At 37.9% G+C, this 23,251-nt stretch overlaps 1 protein-coding gene and 1 long non-coding RNA gene across 3 annotated transcripts; one reads left to right on the forward strand and one right to left on the reverse strand.

The window, feature by feature from the left end:
- Positions 1-587: 587 nt before the first annotated feature.
- On the forward strand, positions 588-2,056 carry LOC130135733 (uncharacterized). Its single transcript, XR_008814976.1, has 2 exons — positions 588-753; positions 1,476-2,056. It is a non-coding gene; the product is annotated as an uncharacterized LOC130135733 (long non-coding RNA).
- A 14,806-nt stretch (positions 2,057-16,862) lies between these two features.
- Positions 16,863-22,419, reverse strand: LOC130135789 (uncharacterized). 2 transcript variants are annotated; one of them, XR_008815020.1, is made up of 7 exons: positions 22,287-22,419; positions 21,617-21,688; positions 21,428-21,461; positions 19,077-20,835; positions 18,607-18,694; positions 17,768-18,103; positions 16,863-16,990 (listed from the first exon to the last, which is right to left on the reverse strand). XR_008815020.1 is itself a non-coding variant. In XM_056305544.1 (6 exons), the coding sequence occupies exons 1-6, from the start codon at positions 22,373-22,375 to the stop codon at positions 18,064-18,066; spliced, it is 2,082 nt and encodes a 693-aa protein (XP_056161519.1). In that variant the 5' UTR covers positions 22,376-22,419; the 3' UTR covers positions 17,205-18,063. The 2 variants fall into 2 exon arrangements, 1 of the variants encoding a protein (XP_056161519.1); XM_056305544.1 differs by lacking the exon at positions 16,863-16,990 and having other exon boundaries at positions 17,205-18,103.
- Positions 22,420-23,251: the final 832 nt, after the last annotated feature.

Consider the following 23,251-nt stretch of genomic DNA (forward strand, 5'->3'; position numbering starts at 1 on the left):
GAATATTTCTTTGTATAGGTCTTATATACATATTGTCTCCCTCCATCTAAGGCTAAAGCTTTTGGATTGAATTTTGTGACATGGTATCAGAGCCGGTTTCCACCTTAATTTTTTTCACGTGTGAGACCCCCGTTCATCAATTCCAAGTGCTGTTCTCAGTCTGGTTTGCACTTGAAAGGGGGTGTGAATGTATCCCATGCCACTTGTGTATACCTTCATAAAGGTCTATATATATGTTGTCTACCTTCACCTATGGCTTAGGTTTTTTGGTTGGACCTCATAGTCGTTTTTTTAGTTGGTTGAGATTAATCAAATTCTTAAATGCATAAACATATGTAAGTCTGTTATGTGATTCATTTAGTTGGTCGATTAGCTTTGACACATTTCGGTTCCCGGTTAAATATCAAATATGATGTCTTGGGACCATTTTTGGTTCCAAGTTTTCCGCAGTTGCGTGTCGTTACCTTGTTATTAGGTGAAACATTTTTCTTCTCTAAGATTGTGTCCTCAGAACGTGTTGAAGTAATTGCCTCAATCTTGATTTTTAAGGCAATGGATGAAGACATAGTTCGCTAGACCTATATTTAGAACTATAATTTAATGCGATGTTGTACAAATTTATTTTATGGACAGCTCATTTTAGCTTTTCTCTAATGCCAGATGCAAGGAGTGGTAAACTTTTTTGGCCGCATTTCAATTCTTATTGACCAAAATACTCAAGCCTTCCACATGTTTATGACAGCGCTTCTTCAGGTAGTCTTTTATGTCCCGTGGCTTCTCTGTTAAATGCAATTGCATAGTGACGTAATTATTGGGTTTTTCAGTCTCTATCTATTAAGAGGGTGAAATTATGATATTATGATTCAGCTACATAGACACTCTTTCACCTTAAACACCTGTTTCTCTCCCTGTCAAAGTTGACAATGCATAAAGTTTGTGTATCTCCCTGTGCGGAAATATGTACAAGCTCATGCCCATTGCGACGGTATTGTCCTGTCCGTATCGAGTATTCTGGAGTAAATTTGAATTAGGAAACCGCATTGCTTAAACTCTGTCAGTTTGCTGTGCAAGTTTCTTTAGTGGACTGCACTATGTAATTTAACTGAAGTGAAGGGGGCCGTAATGTTCATGGAGGGAAAGATAGATAGGTATTACTATACTGTTTGGTAAAAATTGGCTTGAAAGGAAAGTGCATTTGAAAAATAAATACATGATTAGGATCAAAGCTGAATCTGAGAGGGGAAAATTCTTTTTTTCCACTTCTTCACTTTTTAAAGATGATGGAAATTTGAGACATGATTGGTTTCACTTGATGTCATTATCTGTAAAAGACCTTTAGCATGGTAAGAGCACTAGTACATTATGTTTTGTAACTTGTTTAGTACATTATGACTGTGAAAGCTTTTGTTAGGATTTTGTCTTCTTGTGATATTGTATTAATACTAAGCTCTCAGCAATCTGGTGTGTTACTGCAGCTTTTCGATCGATCTGGAATGTTATATGGTGAGCTTGCTAGATTTGTGTTGAGGTTGCTGGGGATCAGGACGAAGCCCAGGAAAGTCCACCCACCAGGCCCTGACGGACTTCCACTTCCTGGACCGGGCAACCCTCATGCCGTTCGGGGCTACAGTGAGGAACCAAAGGCCGCTCCGACTGGTTCTTGGGACAATGTTTGGGAAAATGATGCCTCTAGATAATGTTGGATCAGCTACTTTGGCTGAGTGCACACAGATCGGTCAAGAACGCAATTCGTGTGTGTGAGTGCGTGCGTGTGTGGATTTCTCGAGCGGACTGGATCTCTGTTGTGCTTTAGTGTAATTTGTTATCGTGCAGAAAGCACATATGATAAATAATAAAAGTGCGATGGCTTGGTTGAGAAATCTTGATTATAGTCGCAATAGCTACTGGAATGTGTTGAGTGAGAACTCATTCCTGTTAATTATGTTGCACCAGTGAATGTGTTGGAAACAGCAAATTAAAGGTTTGTTTTGGGAGGGTTGGACTGGCAAGAATATAGACCATTGGGAAATGATTTTCAATGGCGGTTGTTCGCGTACTTTTATTATCAAATGGTCTCTTACAACTTGGAATTGTGTGGGGAAGAAAGATCAATGACCTATTCAACCAGGTCTTTCCCTATGCACTCTGTTTTATTATCAAATGGTCACTTTTATTATATAGGATGCTGAGCGTTCTCGCCCTAGTGAATAATTCTGTACGTGCCACCGATAACAATGTTCTTCGCATTACGACCTGCCATGAACAAGTTAAGCTCGTCTCACACACACCTCAACCAGAAATAAATAAGACATCCGCGCTTGACCAAAGACTTGGGCGCAACATTTGATCGAACCTGGGAAGCCACAAGGAGAGTTTATGTTCTCTGCTGAGTAAACTCGGCAATTTCCGAGGCTTGTGCACATCAGATGCGAGTCAGAACAACAAGGGGACTCTCCTTGCCAAACTTAGAGATTGAACTCAGGGAATTGATCTATAGCTGGTGTTAGGAAGAACAACATTCCGGGATTGAATATTGAGAAGGAGATTGGGAGATTCAACAACAGCTAGACTTTAAATTGGAGTTGCCGCATGTCTATAAGGTTAGACATATGAATTCTCCTGGGAAAAATGCTATTTAGTTACTAGAGCCTAGTCAACCAAAACACAGATTGAGAAGTAATATGGGTAAAATTAATGGAGTGCTCTTGTTTTTGCAAACCTACATTCCGTCTCAGAACAAAGAACCATGTTCGCAGAGCTCCTTTTCTCTCTGCTCTTGGATAGGAGTAGATTACTTCCTTTCACCCACATCTCTCATTGGAGGGAGGGGACATCGTGCACAGCTCATGCCGAGGTCGGCTCAATATAGGTGAATATGTCCCATGCAGACAGGCTATGACTCTCACAATTCCTTTGCCCGTAAGAGTCATCATATTGCCAGCCAAATTGGTCATGTGAGTGCCGACAGAGTAGTTATGTCCACAACCAGGAGACCTATGCCTTCCAAGCTGAGCCAATATCCATCCGAATCATGGCATCAGGATGGCCAACTGCTTTGAGATTACCATAGCATCCATTTCATCCACGAGGCATTAGGCATGAGGCCGAGTTGGTCTTCTTTCCCTGGCCGAACAAGTCAGCTTTTTGCGAGTCTTCTTATCTTTCCCCAGATAATTCCCCACAGAGGAAAAGTCTTCGACTCCCGCCATATGCAGCAATTAACTATGAAGCTTAATTCAAGCAAGATCCAGAGCTTACTCGAGGAACGAGGATATGATCCCCTTCCCATTGAGAGTTGACCTCTTAAGGAATGCTTGTGAACTCCTTCAATCTTTCCATCACACTGCACGAAAAAAAGGAAGAGTTTCGAGATAAAAGTACCAATCGGAAACAATAAACCGGACCTCGCAAAAAGAATCGACATGGCTTTGTGTTTTTTAGCCTCGAGACATGATCCCTCGGAAGCTTGCTATTGACGACTAAGGTGGGCCTAATTCTATTTAATTGATTAGAACTAAGCCTAAGCTATTTATCTAAAAATGAGGCTAAGTCTAAATTGATTTTATTTCTTGAGAATCGAAATTTTATATTGAAACTAATCCTAATGATGATTAAACTAACTATTACAATAGCGAGACCGGATTTGACATTGGTCTTAAATTACTGTCTTTAAGAGCCTCGGCCCCCTCCTCCATGGACCGCTTCGAGTGGCCTCCGTTGATGGTGTCAATTTCCATTCATTTAACTTATTTGCATAACATGCACTCAATCATACAAAACAATCAACAATGTTCATCTAATCAAACATCGGAATAGCCTCGGGGTCGGCTTTTGACTTTCAGGCATTACGATTATCTCAATCTCCCATTGATTAAGACTGATTGATTAATGGTTATTGATAATCGGCCACCACTTGCTTTTACATGACGACGGTCGCATCAATTAACCCTTAATTTGGTTCTAATCGATTTCCAATAGGCCACCCATGGAGCATGCATCGTACACAACATTCATCCAGCAAACACATGCATTTAATTAAACATGCATTTAGGTAATTTGACCTTGATTCTTAATCAATCATACAAGATGAAGCGAACCATCGAAGGGTCACTTATTCAGTTTAATACCAAATTTGGACTAATTATGCTCAAACTCAGTTAACCCATCAAACGAAATCCAATTGAAATGATTCAAGCATCAATAGAAAGCTTAGGACGTACAGTTCAAAGTTCATGAAAAACCACATGACCCAGTTCTAAACCGAAAAACCCGAAATTGAGCAAAAAATACCCGACAGTTTGGAATTGACCCGGATTTGACCCGCGAGATTAAAAAAATATGGAAAAATAGTTTGAAAATTCAAAAGTCTGCCAAATTTAAAAGACATCTTTCTCATTCAGTTATTAACAACTTTCATGTTTTAAAATTTCACAAACAAGCCCTCGAACTGTACGAAATTTGCATGTTTTCCCAGGGATGTCACTGAAAAACAGTTTTGTAGGCCGGGACCGACTTCTTCCCCCTAAAATTTTCTATTTGGTTCTCAAACTTTCCAAATCACTAATTAAGTCCCTAATGAACAACTTTTCAGTTTTGAGTGTTTGCAGAAAAGGACTCGAACTTCGTCGAATTTGCAAAACAAAGTCGATGAGTGTAGGAACCAGAAAAACAAATTAGATACAAAATCTAATCGTCTTTTTGGTTGATGCATAATGCCAATCCAATGATTTAAAATTTTTATTTTTTTAAAACTTGCAGTGTTGGCTACAATTTTTAGGAAGAACACTTTTCGAAATTTTGAACTCAAAAGATTAGAAAAATCTAAGAACCGAGAAAGGTCAGACAGACTCGAAATTCCTGTTTAATCTATTTGTGATCCTTAGGTCTATAACATGAATTAGCATGTTAATTTCGACCATAATTAATCAATTTCATTTGTTAAAGAACTCATTCAACATATTAAGTGTTCAACACCACAACAATCAATTTATAAGTTTGTATAGCCAGCTAAAAGTATTCAACGCTGTATTTTGAATATTTAGTGTTTCATTCTCTTGAGATTTCTAGTGTAGAGTTCTTGTTGTCTTGTACTCGTGAGAAGATTAAGTGTACAAGCTTCATTGCGGCATTTAGTCCTGATAGTACGATCTATCATCTGATAGGATTAGTACTCGCAGGATGTAACTTATCTTGGTGATTACTAGTACAATCCAGCCCAAATTGTGGCTATTAGTTTGGAGAGTGGATGTACGCTTAGTAATAATGCCAAAGCACTATAAGTTGTTTTGTGCTCTCTTTACTTTTGCCGTTACATTATCTATTGGACATTCGTATAACCTGATATTTATCATATCAGCTTCTCCTAATTTCAAAGTATCGGTGCTGATTTCCACATAATTTTCAAAAGTTCATCAAAACAACCTATTCACCCCCTCTAGGTTTCTTAGTTAGTCTCAATAATTGGTATTAGAGCTCCGTTGCTTATTATTTGAAGTATATTACTTTTGAGCATAAAGATCTTTATCTATGGCTAACTTTGATGGTTTCTGTACAAGTGACTCTTGAGCACCTTGCAAGCCTCCATACTTTGATGGCAACAACTATCTCTGAAAGTAGAGAATGCAAGCTTACACTAAAGCAAGTGATTTCATCATGTGTGATGTGATCCAAAATGAATGGAAATAACAGTGCGAACTCCTGCTCAACAAGATGAAGAAAATAATCAAGCTACTGAAAGCCGCGAGCCTGCGGCTACTGCTACTCGTTTACAAGATGCTTAGAGAAGAGCTGCTCAAAATGCTAAAGTTAAACATCTTTTTTATTGTACCTTATCTCCATATGAAGTTAACAAAATTTGATAGTGTATGTTGACACCTAATTTTGTCGACTCCGTAAATTGGTGCTTTTAAAATGTAAATGGGCCAAATTAGTGCAAAAGAGAGATAATAAGAGAGAATTATTAGAAAATGGGCAAAATTAGTGCAAAATAGTTTCTTCGTAAAGTGGGAGCTGTTGGTTAAATTGGGTAGTAGTTGAATAAATTTTCCTTAAATACTTTTTTTATAAAGTGGCAGCAATTGGTAAAAATATTTGAATAAAATTTCGTAAAATAGTTTCTTTACGAAGAACGCACAATAATGAGAATATAATAGGTACAAAAGTAATCCTTATAAATGTTCATAATGGAGAGAGATTATTTATAATATGTATACTTAAAGGATTCTTCACCGAATTATTCGAATAAAATTCCATAAAATAGTTTCCTTATAAGGCGGAAGTGAGATTTGTTGCTAAATTGGGAAATATTTGAAAGTATTTTTTTTTTAAGTGAGAGTTGTTGGTAAAATTGGGGAATATCCGAAAATTCCTTAAAATAGTTTCCTTATGAGGCGAGAATGCACGATAATGAGAATATAATAGGTACAAAAGTAATCCTTATAAATGTTCATAATGGAGAAAGAATATTTATAATATGTATACTGAAAGGATTCTTCACCATAGTTTCCTTATGAGGCGAGAATGCACGATAATGAGAATATAATAGGTACAAAAGTAATCCTTATAAATGTTCATAATGGAGAAAGAATATTTATAATATGTATACTGAAAGGATTCTTCACCATAGTTTCCTTATGAGGCGAGAACGCACAATAATGAGAATATAATAGGTACAAAAGTAATCCTTATAAATGTTCATAATGGAGAGAGAATATTTATAATATGTATATTTAAAGGATTCTTTACCAAATTATTTGAATAAAAATACATAAAATAGTTTCCTTATAAGGTGGAATTGAGATTTGTTGCTAAATTGGATTTGAAAGTATTTTTTTTTAAGTGAGAGTTGTTGGTAAAATTGGGGAATATCCGAAAATTCCTTAAAATAGTTTCCTTATGAGACGAGAATGCACGATAATGAGAATATAATAGGTACAAAAGTAATCCTTATAAATGTTCATAATGGAGAAAGAATATTTATAATATGTATACTGAAAGGATTCTTCACCATAGTTTCCTTATGAGGCGAGAATGCACGATAATGAGAATATAATAGGTACAAAAGTAATCCTTATAAATGTTCATAATGGAGAAAGAATATTTATAATATGTATACTGAAAGGATTCTTCACCATAGTTTCCTTATGAGGCGAGAACGCACAATAATGAGAATATAATAGGTACAAAAGTAATCCTTATAAATGTTCATAATGGAGAAAGAATATTTATAATATGTATATTTAAAGGATTCTTTACCAAATTATTTGAATAAAAATACATAAAATAGTTTCCTTATAAGGTGGAATTGAGATTTGTTGCTAAATTGGATTTGAAAGTATTTTTTTTTAAGTGAGAGTTGTTGGTAAAATTGGGGAATATCCGAAAATTCCTTAAAATATTTTCCTTATGAGGCAAGAACGCACAATAATGAGAATATAATAGGTACAAAATTAATCCTTATAAATGCTCATAATGGAGAGAGAATATTTATAATAATGAGAATATAAACGCACAATAATGAGAATATAATAGGTACAAAATTAATCCTTATAAATGCTCATAATGGAGAGAGAATATTTATAATATATATATACTTGAAGGATTCTTCACCGAATTTCACTAATTATCATAACACTTCACAGTAATGAAATCTTTAACGCAATTCACGCTCGTCTTTGTCCTATCACTCTCCTTCATATCCTCTCTTCCACCAACGTACGCCACCCCTTTCAGGACGTACCATGTCCACATTGTCAACAACTTGCCCGGCGACTTCGCGCTGCTTTGCAAATCCGGTGATGATGATCTTGGGGCCCGGATCCTCCACCCAAATGAGGAGCAATTGATCCGTTTTAAGGTTAATATCTTTAGGACGACCCTCTTCTACTGCGCCGCCCGATGGGAGGAGCGATACAAGAAGTTCGACGCATTTAGGGCGCGTCGGGATGAGGACAGATGCGACAACGTGGATTGCTATTGGTCTGTGCGAGACAACGGGTTTCACTTCAGCAACGATAACACCACGTGGAGCCTCGAGTATACATGGGAATAATAATGCATCACATGTGTGATTGGAGATTGTTTTGATTGCACAAAATGACACGGAATAAAGTCAACTTGACTCGTATGTTTTCTATCGTTTGCAATTGCTTTGCATTGATGGCATTATCGTTGCGATTATCCATTTGCGGACTTCCTCATATCACAATGAAATCGAGGACTGAATTCACCCACAAGGATAATCAAAGACCGATTGACTTCAGTCAGATTAAATTCATCGAAAACCCATGGTTAAAACACTAAAAAGCCGCGGATACATTTTTACGTATTAATATTTCTTGGTGTCTCAAGTGTCTAAAAAAATCGACCATTCATCTTCATTTTTGTGGTTCTCAGTATCGATCGTGTTTTCTAGAATTGATAACTTTGACTACACTTAAAAATGCAAAAGAAAATTAGTTTAAATGTATCAAATACTAGTTTACAGTGTTAGGGCCAAACAAAAACCAAATGTCTCTAGTCACGCACCTCAAGCTATATTTTGGAAAGACAAAATAATGGAGAGTCAAGAGATTTGTGGGACCACATCTCATCGTGTACATCAAATTAATAAGAACCGGTAACTTCTTCTCCCCTCTTTGTGTAATTAAACGAGTATAATAAACATTGGAATACATAACAATCAATTAGGCAATGTAAAATCAAGTGGGTCAAACCAAGTCTGGTTAATCAGGTTGACTTGGCTTGATCATGTCGATCCCGATTTGCCGTTTCGACCAAATTATGCCAAATTACCATGATTTTAGCAAAATTGATATAGAAATTGAGTTAATTTGACTTCATCAAATATGAATAGTGCTAATTGGCACTATTTATGAAGACCCTCTAAATTGGCGCTTAAAAATCAGCTTGAAATTGGCTTGAAATTTCAATGTGTTACGACCCCATGATCAAATGTCGAGAAGGAAATTAATCTAGAAAATGACTATAAATCAATGAATTTTGGAAATTGATGATTGAGAGTTAAAATTCTCGATTTGACTAAAAAATCGATTCTCAATCATTTTTTTGTAAAATTTAAGAATTGAAAGTCTAATTAAGCTTATAAAGAATTAAATTTATGATTTTTCAATTTTTCGAAAAAAATGTTGACCAAGAGTTGACTTAGGGGTTGACCAAAAAAGTCAACTCAAAAAACAATCTTGGATTATTGGGGAAATCAATGTCTAAGTTTAGACAGAATGTAATGGAAGTTGAAAATATTTGAAAAACAGTGAAATGACTTTTTTTGGCCAAGAAACGGGTCTTGTCATGATTAGGGGCTCCTAGTTTTACCCTAATCGGATTTGTCGGCTAAAATTCAAGTGTCAATAGCTACCTCTCTTTGAGAGGAATTTTTAAGAGGGAGCTCAAAGAAGTTCCTCTCAAAGACCGAATGATGCATGAATTTTTAATTGATTGACTCATAGAAAAGAAATGGCGTAAGAAATGACATTTGATTAGGGACGTACCTTGGTAAGGTACCTCAAACCTTTTCATCATTTGTACCGCATTTACGCATTCATGTTTTCACTCTTCTTTTGTGCCTGGTTTTTGAATAGAATTTTTTTTTTATGATGATGAGACCAATATGGGTAATAGGAATACTTACCTACTGATAATGCTATAAAGGAAAGTTTGAAGGCTGTGACCACTTGGAGGGTGAAGCTCTAAGGCTACAAACCTGAACATACTTCGAAAGGCTATTTGGAATCACCGTATCCAAGCTACAAGTTGTGATCACTTGGATGGTGAGGGACCAAGGCTACGAACTTGCTACACTTTAAAGTACCATTAAAATCACCATGTCCAAAACAATAGGTTGTGTCCTCTTGGGGGGTGAAGCTCCAAGGCTCCAAACCTGCACATACTTAAAAAGGCTATTTGGAATCACCGTATCCAAGTTACGGGTTGTGATTAATTGGATGGTGAGGGACCACGGCTACAAACCTACTACACTTTAAAATACCATTAAAATCACCATGTTCAAAACCGCAGGTTGCGTCCTCTTGGTGGGCGAGGCTCCAAGGTTACAAACATGCGTACTCTTGGGAAGACTATTAAAATCACCATATCCAAAACTACATGCTGTGGTCACTTGCGGAGGGCGAGGCTCCAAGGCTACAAACCTGTAAATGCTTTGAAATACCATTTAAAATAGAGTCATTCAAACTTACAGGTGGTTGTCACTTGGATGGTGAGAGTCCCAAGGCTAGAAACAAGCGCATACTTTAAAGGACTATTAAATTCATCATATCCACAACTGCAGGCTGTGTCCACTGCCAACAAATCTCCTATATGAAATCACCAGTAAAAAGGTTCCGAGATTTCATAAGCAAATCAAACGAAAAATGTAATCGATCACGAAGACGTTGAATGTTATTCAAGAAATTGTTAACCAACTTTTTTGGTAAATGTCATCAGTTATCAAATTCCTTTGGAGGAGAATTTTCAACAAATTATCTTGGTTTACTCAAAGAGTTTGTTAAGATGCCAAATTGGAGGAGCTTAATTGTAAAGGTCTTCTCACAATTGCTCGCAAAAGGCTTTTGTTCTCATTTATTGACGTGGGAAGTCATCTTTAAACACTCGGGATATTTCACATAACCTATGTCAAAGGCTTTTGGAAACATTCGTATTGAATACACTTCGATCAATCTAAAAGGTCTTTTAAGAGGACCGTGATGTTGGCTTCGTTGTGAGTTTACACAAAGGATAATCGCCTTGAGGCCAAGAAAGAAATGTTTATCAGTTCATCTTCATTGGGTTTACAAGTTAAGAACCTTGAAGATAAGATAAGAAACAATTGCTTCCACTCCTTCAAGTGGTAGCTTTCCTTGTGAAATCCTTGAATCCACTTGAACCATCTCGATCAGAAGAGACTTTCTAAGGGTTGTAATATAGGTCCGGTGAAAGGTTCAATAGGCTTGGAAAATTCCTTTAGGGGCTTAAAAGTTTATGATTATCATGACATCATTACCAACGAATCAATTTTTTTTAAATCATCCAACTCATCTCTAAAGTCCAAAAGTCCATTGGTTAGTCTTTCATTTGAAACTCAAGAGCTTCGCTCTTTTCTAAATGTCTTTGCATTTGCACTGATTTTCTTTCCTCATAAGAATTTTATTTTTAATGTAAATTTTTTCTTTTTTTCTTGGACATTGGCCTTACTTTTTCCAGACACACTGCTTTTTCTTACTACCTAGTTCCCATTTTCTTTTGACTTTTTAATTCTTTTGATTCTTTGGCCCTTTAAGGCCGCGAATGTTAAAATTTCTCTTCCCTAGCCCTATTTCTATTCCTGGACGAGTTTCTGAGCAAAAAGTAGTGTTTGATAACGACACAAAATTTCCGTTCCCAGAATAAAAATTCATTTAATAGGTTATTCTTGAATTTCTGTTCCCGACGCCGGCTGGTCGGGCGGTTGGCACCGGTGGACGGGTGAGCGGGGGGCGGGTGGTCAGCAGATGGTGGTGGGCGGAGGCGGACAACAGGCAAGCGATGGAGGACAACCAGCGAGCGGCGGGGGCGAATGGCTAGCGAGTGATAGCGGACAGCCGGTAGGCTGCGGACGAGCCGCAGCGAACGGACGGCAGCGGTCAAAGGAGAACGGTGGGTAGGCGGCAGCGAGCGGCGGCAGCCGGCGAACAGGCAACCGACGGATAGGCGGTGGGCAATGAGGGCAAGCAATAAAAGAGAGTTGTTATTTCTGTTTCTGTTCTAGAAATAGAAAAGTATAAAATTTTAATTTCTCATTTATGTTCCAAACTTATTTCTAGGCGAAAAATTTGTCCCGGAAATGGAAAAATAAAATTATTTTACCAAACGGATCTATGTTCCAAACCTGCTCTTAGAAACAAAAAAATAGAAAAATAGGGAAATGGAATGGTTATCATTTGTGCCCTGGGACTCTGGAGACATTTTTCTCAAATTTCCAATTCTTTTGGGAAATCACATGCCTTTCCCCAATTTAAGGAAATAATGACCGCTTGAGCTAAGAAATGAATATTTCGACTAAACTTGGCCAAGCAAAGGGAAATCATTGCTTGGGTGATGAAATGAATGCTTTTCTGAATGCTTGAAACTTCCATGAAAATTCACATGAAGTTACCACAAAAAAGTTGATGAAAGTGAAGGTAATGAAATCTTTCTTAAACTTTTTTTCCAAATAAAACCTTCGGTACTTGCCCCAATGTGGGGTGGTTCTTAACATGAATTTGAAAATTCTCCTTATTCGGACTCAAAATGGCTAGTAAGGGATATCATTAGTGTTTAGGAAAAGAGAAGGAGACACCTTTCGTCATTTCGATCCATGTATTCCTTGTAAATAAATTCTTTGTCGTAAAACACGGTTTCCTTTTCGATCCACTCAACTCTCAAAAATGTGTATAAGGGACATGTTTAGGCATAGCTTGCCTTTGTCATCCTAAGTACTCCCCGTTGGCATGCTTAACATTCTCTTTTTTAATTTCAAAATCACTTGTTTAAATTATCCTTCATTGAGACTTTTGTTGCATGATGCATGTACCACTGCATGGATGAACAATTTTAGAATGTCAAACAAAACTCTTGAAGACAATGGTTTCAAAATTGTTTTATACTCACCTTGAGTCTTGAACTTGGAATTATTTTTCAACCAAGGGTATCATTCAAGGATTTTGAAGAAAAGGCTTCAAATGTTCATTTTGGATTCTGAACTTGGAAAAGCATTAAAAGTTTTCTTTTTCTTGAACGATTTTCTTTTGTTAAAATTTTATTCTTACTTGGAGTTTTTAGGATACTTACCTGCACAGTGCCAGCAGGTCGACCCTGGAAAAATTAAAAGAGATTATGTTAATGAATCTCTCCTGAGAATGACACATGACGTTACCCTTACTCTTGTTCCTCAAGTTTTTGACGTTTTCCCTATCAAGAGAAAGGAAATTATGTCAGGAATGTGTTCAGGAACGGTGACTTGGAACTGATACAATTTACCCTTCATTGAATCCATTGCTTGATTATTGCTTTAGCTTCTTCGAAGGCTAGTAAAAGTGAATCGAAAATCATATGTTAGAAATGGAATGAAGTAAGGTAAATTGAGAATGATACTCAGTTACCCTTCTCCAATTTGTTGCTTGGGCTTTTCATTTGTAACTCCTCCATCGTCCATAAGATGATTTGCCCCTACATCTGCCAGGTACATGCTTCTTTTAAATCTCACCCCCATGTTTGGTTGCATCGATATATGCCGCTTGCCCTAGCTAGATTTTTTAGTATGGTCGATGTTCCTCCATGTCCTCTTGTGATTTCTCGTTTGTTTTCCATTGCCACTTGTTTGGGTTTCTCTTCTTTTCACCTGTATGTCAAAAATGATATGTTAGTCTACAATTTGAATCAATTTGAGTTTAGGAATGAACTACCCCCTTTGATTATTAGAAATGAGACGTCGTCTCTTTGACATGTCCATTATCTTCAATCATCTCGACTACTTGTGTCATCGACCATTTTCACCTATCTACAAGAGAAATGGATGAGCAAGTTAGTTCGTATGCGAGACGCTTTCATTGGAATGACTATGTTTACCGTCTTTGAAGCAGCATTCCTCGGGATCATTCTGCAAGAATGATTAGGTAAGAGAAATCAACATATATGCATGAATGTTTTAAAAAATTATTTTTGAAAACAAAGACATTCACAAATACGTGATATGTCTCAACAGAAAACAATGTTTGAAAATGCTTTAAAACTTAGTCTTAATATCCTTGGACTTCCTCATTCGGCAAAAACCTTGAAACTAGGAAACGTGTGAAAGCCCAGTCCTCAAGGATCATCATAGGACTGGTTTGGGAATGCCCCATATGTCCTCAATAAAATGGATGCATGCTTTATTGAATATTAAAAGGATAATGCCGCATTACAACATAGACTACTGCAGACCAACGGCTCAAGCTCCGAATGTCATAGAGTTTTTAATACGAATGGCAAAAAGGAATTGAAATAACAAATAATTCCCAAGCAGGGGAAGGAAAACATGAAATGAAAAACTTTTCAAGCAAGAGCTTCTCTACGCCAAAGGGTGGATGGATGTGCTTCTAAGTGGCTTAGCAATATCGGTCACGATCATATGCACGGCTCCAAGGTGATTAAATCACATGTTTTCTTGCCCATTTGGCGGAGCATTTTCGAAAGATAACATCCTTTTATCAAGAAAATTTTAGACTTTGACCCTCAGGATCAAACAGTTGTCGGTCGTTGTCATGCCCATTTTCTTCCCATGTGATACTCATATGATTTGGACATATCAAATTCAATAAATGGATTTTCTCTCGGAATTTCTTTGGTTACTATCCTCCTTTCGAGGATTGTCACAACCTCCCTGCTCGGGTAATTAAAATTTAGGTGTCAACAAGGATCATCGGCAATAACTCGGATAATGGTTTAGGTAGCGGAGAGAATTGTCTTCACGGTGCTCTTCTTTTCGGCTTGTAGTTCTGAGGTGCACCGGAAATCCATGCTATTTGACAAAGCCATATTATTTGCTAAAGAATGGACTAGTATAGTTTAATCAGAGTAGTCATAAAAGATTATAAAGGATTAATTCCTTATCTGCAGGACCATATATAAAAAACCAAATTGATTCGACTCACAGAGCACAAATATCAATTTGACCAAAATTAAAATTTACGGATCATTGAAAATTGATTAAGAGTTCAAGGACTAAATTTTGGTAGTGTCGCTTCTATTATTAATGCTAGAGAATATGAAATCGAGTTGTAAAAGAGATTGTACATCTTTATTGAATATTTAAAAATAATTCACTGGTTACAGTAGCTAATTGAAGTTTGTTGCATCATTTTTGCTATAAATCTTTGTATCATTGTTGTTCAATTTTGTAAAGTGATGCTTATGTTGATCTTAAACTGGGTCCTTTTCTTCTGGGGAAAGTACAAAAACTATATCTCATTGCTAGCCAATTGACTACTTATTACCTCTATTTATACAAAAAGCATTCACATACCCTCCGAGCAAAACCGTACATTGAAAACACCAAACTGCCCCTCCTTACAAATTCATTTTAGCATTTTGCTTAGGGTGTGGTGGTTTTTATTATTTTTAGTTGATTTTTGAGTATTTTGGGAGGTCAACGTTATACTTATGTATTGTCCCGGATAACTAATAAGAAGTTCTCAATCTATATTGATAAGTTTCTATAAATGACCTTTTTTTGCCAAAAAACGGGCCTTGTCGCAATTAGGATTTCCAAGTCTCGGGTTTTTATGTTTTTTGGACTCGGTGGTGAAAATTCAGGTGTCAACACATACACTATACCGTATCATCACATGGGCACCCACAACCATAAAATAGCATAGACTCTCACTTGTATCCGTAAAACTTACAATCGTGTTTTAGGGGTCAAGCTTGTCATATCCCTTTGCACCGTAAGTTTCTCGTGGCCACTTGCAATCTTTCAATATCTTGTAATCTTTCGATCATTTAATCATATTGTCATTTATATTTTTATTTTCCTTAGATATATCAATCATTCAGACATATTGTCATTTATATGCACAAAGGGCTCAGGGTTACGAGGTGGTGATTGGCGGCACAGCTTGAAAACAAACCAAATCTAAAACTATTTAAATAAGTCAAGCCCATATTTAACAAAATTTCAACTTAAGCCCATTTCCCATTTTTTCTTTCTTTCTGTTTTTTATTTTCTTTTTTCTTCTTTGTTCGATGCTTTTTTAACCTTCGTCTTCTTCCTCGCAGCCTCACCGAGGGCTGCCCAGCAACCTTCAATATCTCCATGAACACCAAAACCAATTGGAATATACACAGAACATCATACCGGGACCTCGACAACGGGAGTTCATCAAACTAGAGCAGCAGAATAATGAACATAGACTCTTCTGCTGGTCATCCCATCTACGGCCCGACCTCCGCGCACAGGCACGAGGAACAAGAGGGAAAGTTAACTAATGCAATGAAACCTCAGTCGTGTCACTCGAAGCTCAAATCAGTATGTCGAGAACATACCCTCGTCACGAACGCCATTGAGTCGCCGAAGTAAGACCCCAGAACATACACAAAGGAAATGTGTCCATATACCACCTCATCGGAACGAAACATACCCAGAATCAGGCCTAAATACTAACACAACGATGAAGAATGTAGTAATGTGCGTCCGATAAATAATGGAAGTTTGAGAGCTCGGTGGAGAAATCTTTGTTTTAATTACAAGAGCTCCTGGAACGCGTCGACTAAGAAGAACGCATCCGTGTTAGTTATATCGCGCCTGTGAATGTAAAGTGCAGGAAACAGCAAATCGAAGGATTGTTTTGGGAGGGTTAAACTAGGAAGAATGTAGACCATTTGGAATGATTTTAATCGGGGGTTGTTCGCATACCTCTTTACCATCGAATGATCTCTTATAACCTGAAATGGTGTAGGGAAGAAAGATAAACGACCCGTTCAACCAGGTCTTTGCATTCTGAAGTCAGTACGTTTTTGAATGCTGAGCATCTGAATAATTTTCAAAGTGCCACAAATACACTGTTTTTCACGCCATGAGCTGCCATGGACAAGTTAAGCCCGTCTCACGCACACACCTCAACCAGAAATAAGTAAGTGAAAAAGCATAGAAAGAACGCCTCGCTCGACCTAGAGTTTGAGCTTAAAACCGAGAGAAAACCAACGACTTTGTGCGCGACATTTATACGGACCTGGGAAGCCACGAGGAGCGTCCATGTGTCTGTGCTGAGTGGATTCGGATATCAGTTGCGAGTCGCAAGAACATGAAACTTTTTTTCCTCGCAAAACCTGAAGATTGACCTCACGGAGCCTATCTATAGCTGGTGTTAGGAAGAACACCTCGTGGGAGTTGAAAATTGAAAAGGAGATTGAGAGGTTCGCCAACAACCAAGACTTTAAATTTGAGTTGCCACATTCTGTAAGGTTGGACATATGAATCCTCCTGGGAAAAATGCTATTTAGTTAGTAGAGCCAACTCAACCAAAACACAGACGGTTACCAGCACTGAGAAGAGTTATGGCAAAAATTAGTCACAGGAGATATTGTGTGTGTCAATCAAGACGATGGCTAAGAGTACCCTTCAAACCGAAGAAGAGAGAGAACTGAAGCGAAGGAATACATGGCATTGTGAGGAGGGTCGATTGCACTAACAAGTCTAGAGATCAATCAAAGTGCATTCATTCTAACACTATATGTAATACATTGTTTCACAATCCTTATTGCAAGGGCAAACCTTTGCTTGGTAGTTGTTAGTGCTAGGTTGGTTATAAATAATAGATATAGATTGGGCTAACATGTCCAAAATGGGGATAACATGACTGTTGGGGTCAAAGAATCCTAACACATCTCTATAGAGCGATCATCATCTGAACTTCAGGAAACACTGGATCGCGAGTGTGATCTGGATTGCAAATAATAGAGGGCTCTTGTTTTCGCAAACGTACATTCCCTCTCTCAGGCCAAAGAACCTATACACAGAGCTCCTTTTCTCTCGGCTCTTGGATAGCAGGAGTAGATTACTTCCTTTCACCCACATTACTCATTGGAGGGAGGGGACATCATGCACAGCCCATGCCGACATTGGCTCGATATTAGGTGAATATGTCCCACACAAACAGGCTATGATTCTCGCAATTCATTTCCCCTTAAGAGCCGCAATGCCAAATAGGTCATGTGAGTGCCGACAGAGAAGTAATGTCCACAACCAGGAGACCTATACCTTCCAAGCTAAGCCAATATCCATCCGAATCATGGCATCAGGATGCCCAACTGCTTTGAGATTACCATAGGATCCATTTCATCCATGAGGCATGAGGCCTAGCAGGTCTTCTTTCCCTGGCCAAACAAGTCAGCTTTTTGCGAGTCTTCTCATCTTTCCCCAGATAATTCCCCATGGAGACAAAGTCTTCAACTCCCACCATATGCAGCCATTAACTATGGAGCTTAATTCAAGCAAGATTCCAGAGATTACTTGAGGAACAAGGATATGATCCCCTTCCCATTGAGAGTAGACCTCTAAGGAATGCCTGTGAACTCCTTCAATCTTTCCATCACACTGCATGAAACAGGATGAGTTTTAAGATACAAGTACCAATGGGAAACAATAAACCGGACCTCAAAAAACTCATTTATAAATCCCAGAAATGATCGCAATATTTGCAGTGGCCTCATATAACATCACATTCTAAAGTATGGCACTAGCAGTATTACCTTATGATGTGATCATTGTTTTTTCTACTATTCAAATTCATGAGCAGAGGGTGAGGGAGTAAGGTAGGAATCATACTCAAGACCGCCACCTATACCTTATGAAATATTACTGATAAAGAAAAGAACGTATGAAACTGTTCTTCAGGGGAAATACTAAAACTAGTAGATAGATCAAAAGTAATCTTTCATTCGTTAGATTTGACAAACCATCTCTTGAATCTAGCTTTGTAGCAATGGTAAACCCCTCGTACCCCTTTGATGAATTTTATCTTAAATATTCAAAAGAATAAAAAAAACATATGGAACAAGATTTTGCCAATAAGTGGGATAAGTAAAACTCTGTCATACCTCTTCTTGAGGCATGGAACTAGATTTTCGAGTGCTCTATGGATGACAAAATCTTCTGAGCCCTCGTGATGACTAGAATCCTTCTTTTCTGCAATTGTACACAAATAGCCAATATCAGTCATTAACACAAACTTCTGCTGACAATCTAAACATGTAAAGCAGTAAATGCTGGGAGTAACAATAGCCACGTTGTTTATTTGATGTCATTCACCAAGTACCTTTTAAAATGATATGGATGGTTACAATGATTACTGTGGTGATGAATTGGTTAAAACAACAAGGCACCTCTACCATGATATAAGTTACTGACGGGCAATCAATCACTCAGTCACCATTCTTACAATGAAAACTGATGTTTCCTCAAATATAATTTGAACAAAGTTAGGGAACAATGACACTGTTTCAACAGTAAAGCATGAATCCCTTTTCTTCAATGTTGTCCCTCTAACGATAAAGCTTGGTTGGTATACCTTCATGACCTTCTTCATTGGACTGATCACGCCCCAGATATGAACTCTCATTCATTTCTAGATTCAAACCTTCTCTTTGTGCAAATTCTTCCAATATATAACCTACCAAATTATGGGCAATTATACTTGTTTCATCACAAGCTTCCTGGACAGCAAAGTATCGATTTATGCAAGTGCTTGGTCTGTTCAAGACATCCATTTGTTGATTCTTCAGTTCATCATCTTCAGCCTTGTGTCTCTCGAGAGATTTTGCAAACCCTGTGTTGGGTGACAGAAAAGAGAAGGGACCATCGCCATTGATTTTAGCAGAACTAAAGTTGCTCAATGGCTTTAAACCATCTATATCCATGCCATTCAAGCCTTCAGAACTCTTTGAGTCTTGGAATAACAAGGAAGAACTGCTATACCAAGCAGCAGTGGAGGCAATACCGGGTGAGATATCTGGCTCAGATTTAATTGCAGCAGCACTGTAAAACACTTTCCTTGGGGTGTGACTGGGAGAACTACCATTGCCCTTAATATTAATAAAAGGCAGGTTGGAGCTATCAGTAATAGACTCTCCAGTACCTTCCACTGGAAACAATGAATCAATGTTGTCAGACCTTCCACTCTTTAATATCCCTGTATGTCTCTCATCTTCGTAATCGGAGTCAGCGTCATCATCACTTTCTTCCAATTCTTCCATATAAGCATTGGCGAAATCTGTATCATACCCAATTTCCGGAAGCAAATCCCAGACATTCTGCTTCATATGGGCACTGACAACCAAAATGCATTCTACTTCTTCTTCAACTTCCTCCTTAGGAAAGGATGAAGGTGGTGCAGTTCGAGAATTCCTGTTAATAAAAGCCAGACTCTCCAATAAAGACCTTGGGATCACATCCAAATCAGAGCATTCGAAAAGATACTCAGTCAAAACGTTCTTGACTGCTGTTCTTAGACGACTATTTGAGACTTTAGCACTGGGGTCCAGCAGTGACTGAAAAACTTTCAGCTCCTGAAATCTAACTTTTGAGTTCAGTAGCCAAACAGCCTTCACAATTTCATCCTGCAAACTTCTAATTTCTGGTGCAAATTGGTAAAACTCCATTCCTGCGGATCTTTGAAAGCCTGATGCTAGCTTTAAAGATAACGCTGCTATAGCCATTGCTTTAGCTAGTGGTTCTGGTATACAATCTCTTGAACCAAGATCCAGCAACATGTTTCTACTAGTTTTCCTCACTTTTTTTATCAAATCATCTCGGCTGCGTCCACTTTTGAAGGGCTCCAACCGAGGAACTCTCCCCTGTACACATCTTAGTTTCCTATACATTGCAATCAGAGCCGGCGTAGAGAGTTCCTCAAGTCTACCCAGGAGCTTCAAAGCCGCTGCCCTTTGAGAATGAGATGTAGGAGCCAAATGATTCAGACAGTTTCCTCGGAAATTTCGTGGGTCATTTAGAAGTTGATAGAGCTTCTTAAAAGTAACATTATCCCATTGAGTGTTCGTTTCAATATGGCATACTTTACGGACAGTTTGCCTAACAAGTTTCTTCATCTTCCAGCGAGTTTTGTCAAACTCAACAGACCCCCTAGTAACTATCATAGCAAAATGATAAAGGCCCTTATTGGTCATATCATTTAGATGAGATAGAATTTCCTTTAGCAAATTAGGCATGTCAGACGATTTAACAATTTCTGCACCACCACTGCATCCTCGCTCCATATCATGCGATAAGATAGCTTCTTCAACATGCATCTTAGCAGTCTCGTAGAATATCTGAAAATAAAGACAAGGTAATATTACAGTGAAGAACAGTGCCGCTGTAAAACTAGGCTGGAATTTGGAATTTCCTACTGCTAAGCAAATAAAGAGATGCGACTAACACAAACCAAGGAAGTGCCAACCCAATTAAGAACCGACTGCAAGGGAAGAGACCTAAATAAGGAACTTGCACTTGCTTTGAAAAAACATACGAATCTCATGAGTACTTCTGAGAAACCGAATAGGTAATTATAAAACCACCGGAAGACACGTGAAAACGCAGATCATTGCAATATGCTTTGAAGAAAAACAGAACAACAAGTAGTAGCAATAGTAGTAAATAAGACAAAGGAAAATGTTCTTTTCCACCAGCAACTAATGGCAGTCGATAACAAATAGAAACTGTTAGGCACATCCACGAAACTTCCCTAGTTAAAACCTTTTCCACTTATAGTTTCCGGTGCACAGAAGATGCTTTAAATAAGCATCTCATACTCAACTTAGATTGATACAGCCCGAAATGCTAGAGAAAAAGAGGAAAATAATACCAAATACAATATATCAGAATGAATCCCGAAATGGCTTGATACTTGACACAAGAACTTACATCATCTTCCCTGAGCATCGATTCACGTAGGACCCTGAAAATGCACCGATAAATTCCTAACGTGAATTTCATGATTCTATACGTATATATGAACACAAAGAAAACACAAAGAAAAAAGGACCAGTTTATAATCTACGACAACACAAAAGCAGTGTCGAAGTAGCTTGCCCAAAAACTAAAAAAACTTACTTTTCCTTTAAAAACTTTGGCCCTTCCAAATGCTTTAACTCTGACTTGGACAACGGTACCCCCATCAACCACCTACATGCAGTTTCAAAATAAAACCGTCAACTCATGACGAGAACATCGCATATCTAATTGGTTCTTCTGAGTCAATCGAATTGACCAGAAAACTTGAGAAGCATGTTGCTGTCCAATTCAACCCAAAAAAAAAAGAAAAACATAAAATTCGCAGGGGAAAAGAAACGGAGAAATAGTAGGAAGTACAAAGACTTCAAAAGGGAAGAGAGTTCGAGAGAGACAAGGCTTCAATTCACTCCGCTACTTCGATCTTGTCACATCAAATCCAACAAAAAAAAAACCAGCTGGAAAAAGAAGGAAAATCAAACAAAAAATCAACAAACCCTCATCTGATTAACAGAATTCTATCAACAAACTAGCACCTTTCCCCACGCGTCAGAGCACTTCATCGAGAAGCTCCAGATTAAAACCACTTTAACAGTCCTAATACCTTAGAACTCCAATGTCCTCGTCAATCAATCCTCTCCTTCCGGAAAAAAGAAGAAAGAAGATTGCATCGAAGCTAAAGATGCGCGCAATAGCGACACACCGTCAATACACGCGCATGTATCGTACAAACGAGAAATTCAAGACAATCCAAACGCGTAAAGGCAAAGACCTTCTCTTGAGCGCGAGCTGCTTCTCTTGATGCTTGATTTGCGACAGTATCGAATCGCAGTCCGTGTGGTACAGCCCCAAACCAGCCATGATCGATCGATCGAGATCGAGGTCGCGATCGAGAGAGATAGAGATTAGGGTTTCTGCGGGTGTTTGTAGCATGCGCGCCGGAGAGACGGAAGAGTTCGTTGAGCAACGGCTTTGGGGAAAAACAGGATGCAACCCGGGGAAAAAAAATAAAAATAAAAACGGGGCAAGAGATTCGGGTTCGGTTTGGGTCGGGTTAACCCGATGAAGTGGAGGAACTCTTCTTTCTTTCTTTTTTTCTTTTTTCTCTTTTTTCTTTTTTTTTTCTCATTGTGGGTTAAATCATGATTGGGAATTTGGAATCATGGAGATCAATGATACTTATCACCCCGTTATAGTCTAGGGAATGAGGTTTTATTTCGTATAATTATGCTATTTGTGTAGTTTTTTATCTCCAAATTAAGCAAATCGAGTCACCTAATTGAATTATCAGATACAGCACAGCGTACGCGACATCCGTTTGATTCTTTCAATGAGTAAGATTGCGATAATAACATGGAAGTAGTGATTTCCAAATACCTCGATTCTTAAGTATTGTGAAAATAACCATTATTTTCATAATTATGGGGTCCAAAAAAGATATTATTGTCGAACTTTAGATAGCAACAAACTTAGCTAGATATTAGTTTATGTTATCGGTTACCTATTTAAAAGTGGATAAAACAAAAGAAACCTCAATAGATTTGGATTTTTTTCCCAAAATAGATGTATTTAAAAAATAATTCCCTAAATAGATTTATCGTAAAGCTACTTACCAAAAAATTGGTCTCTTAGTGCCACGCTTCTCACAGAGATTGCCTGGGTCTTTAGCCTCTTAAGCATATTCATATTCATCTCTATCTCCTTAAATTGTTGGCCCAACTTCGAACACTTTGCATA

Source organism: Syzygium oleosum, unplaced genomic scaffold (assembly GCF_021117445.2).
Source record: "Syzygium oleosum isolate NSW1041296 unplaced genomic scaffold, Sole_v2.1 Sole_v2.37, whole genome shotgun sequence".
NCBI classification, from domain to species: Eukaryota; Viridiplantae; Streptophyta; class Magnoliopsida; order Myrtales; family Myrtaceae; genus Syzygium; species Syzygium oleosum.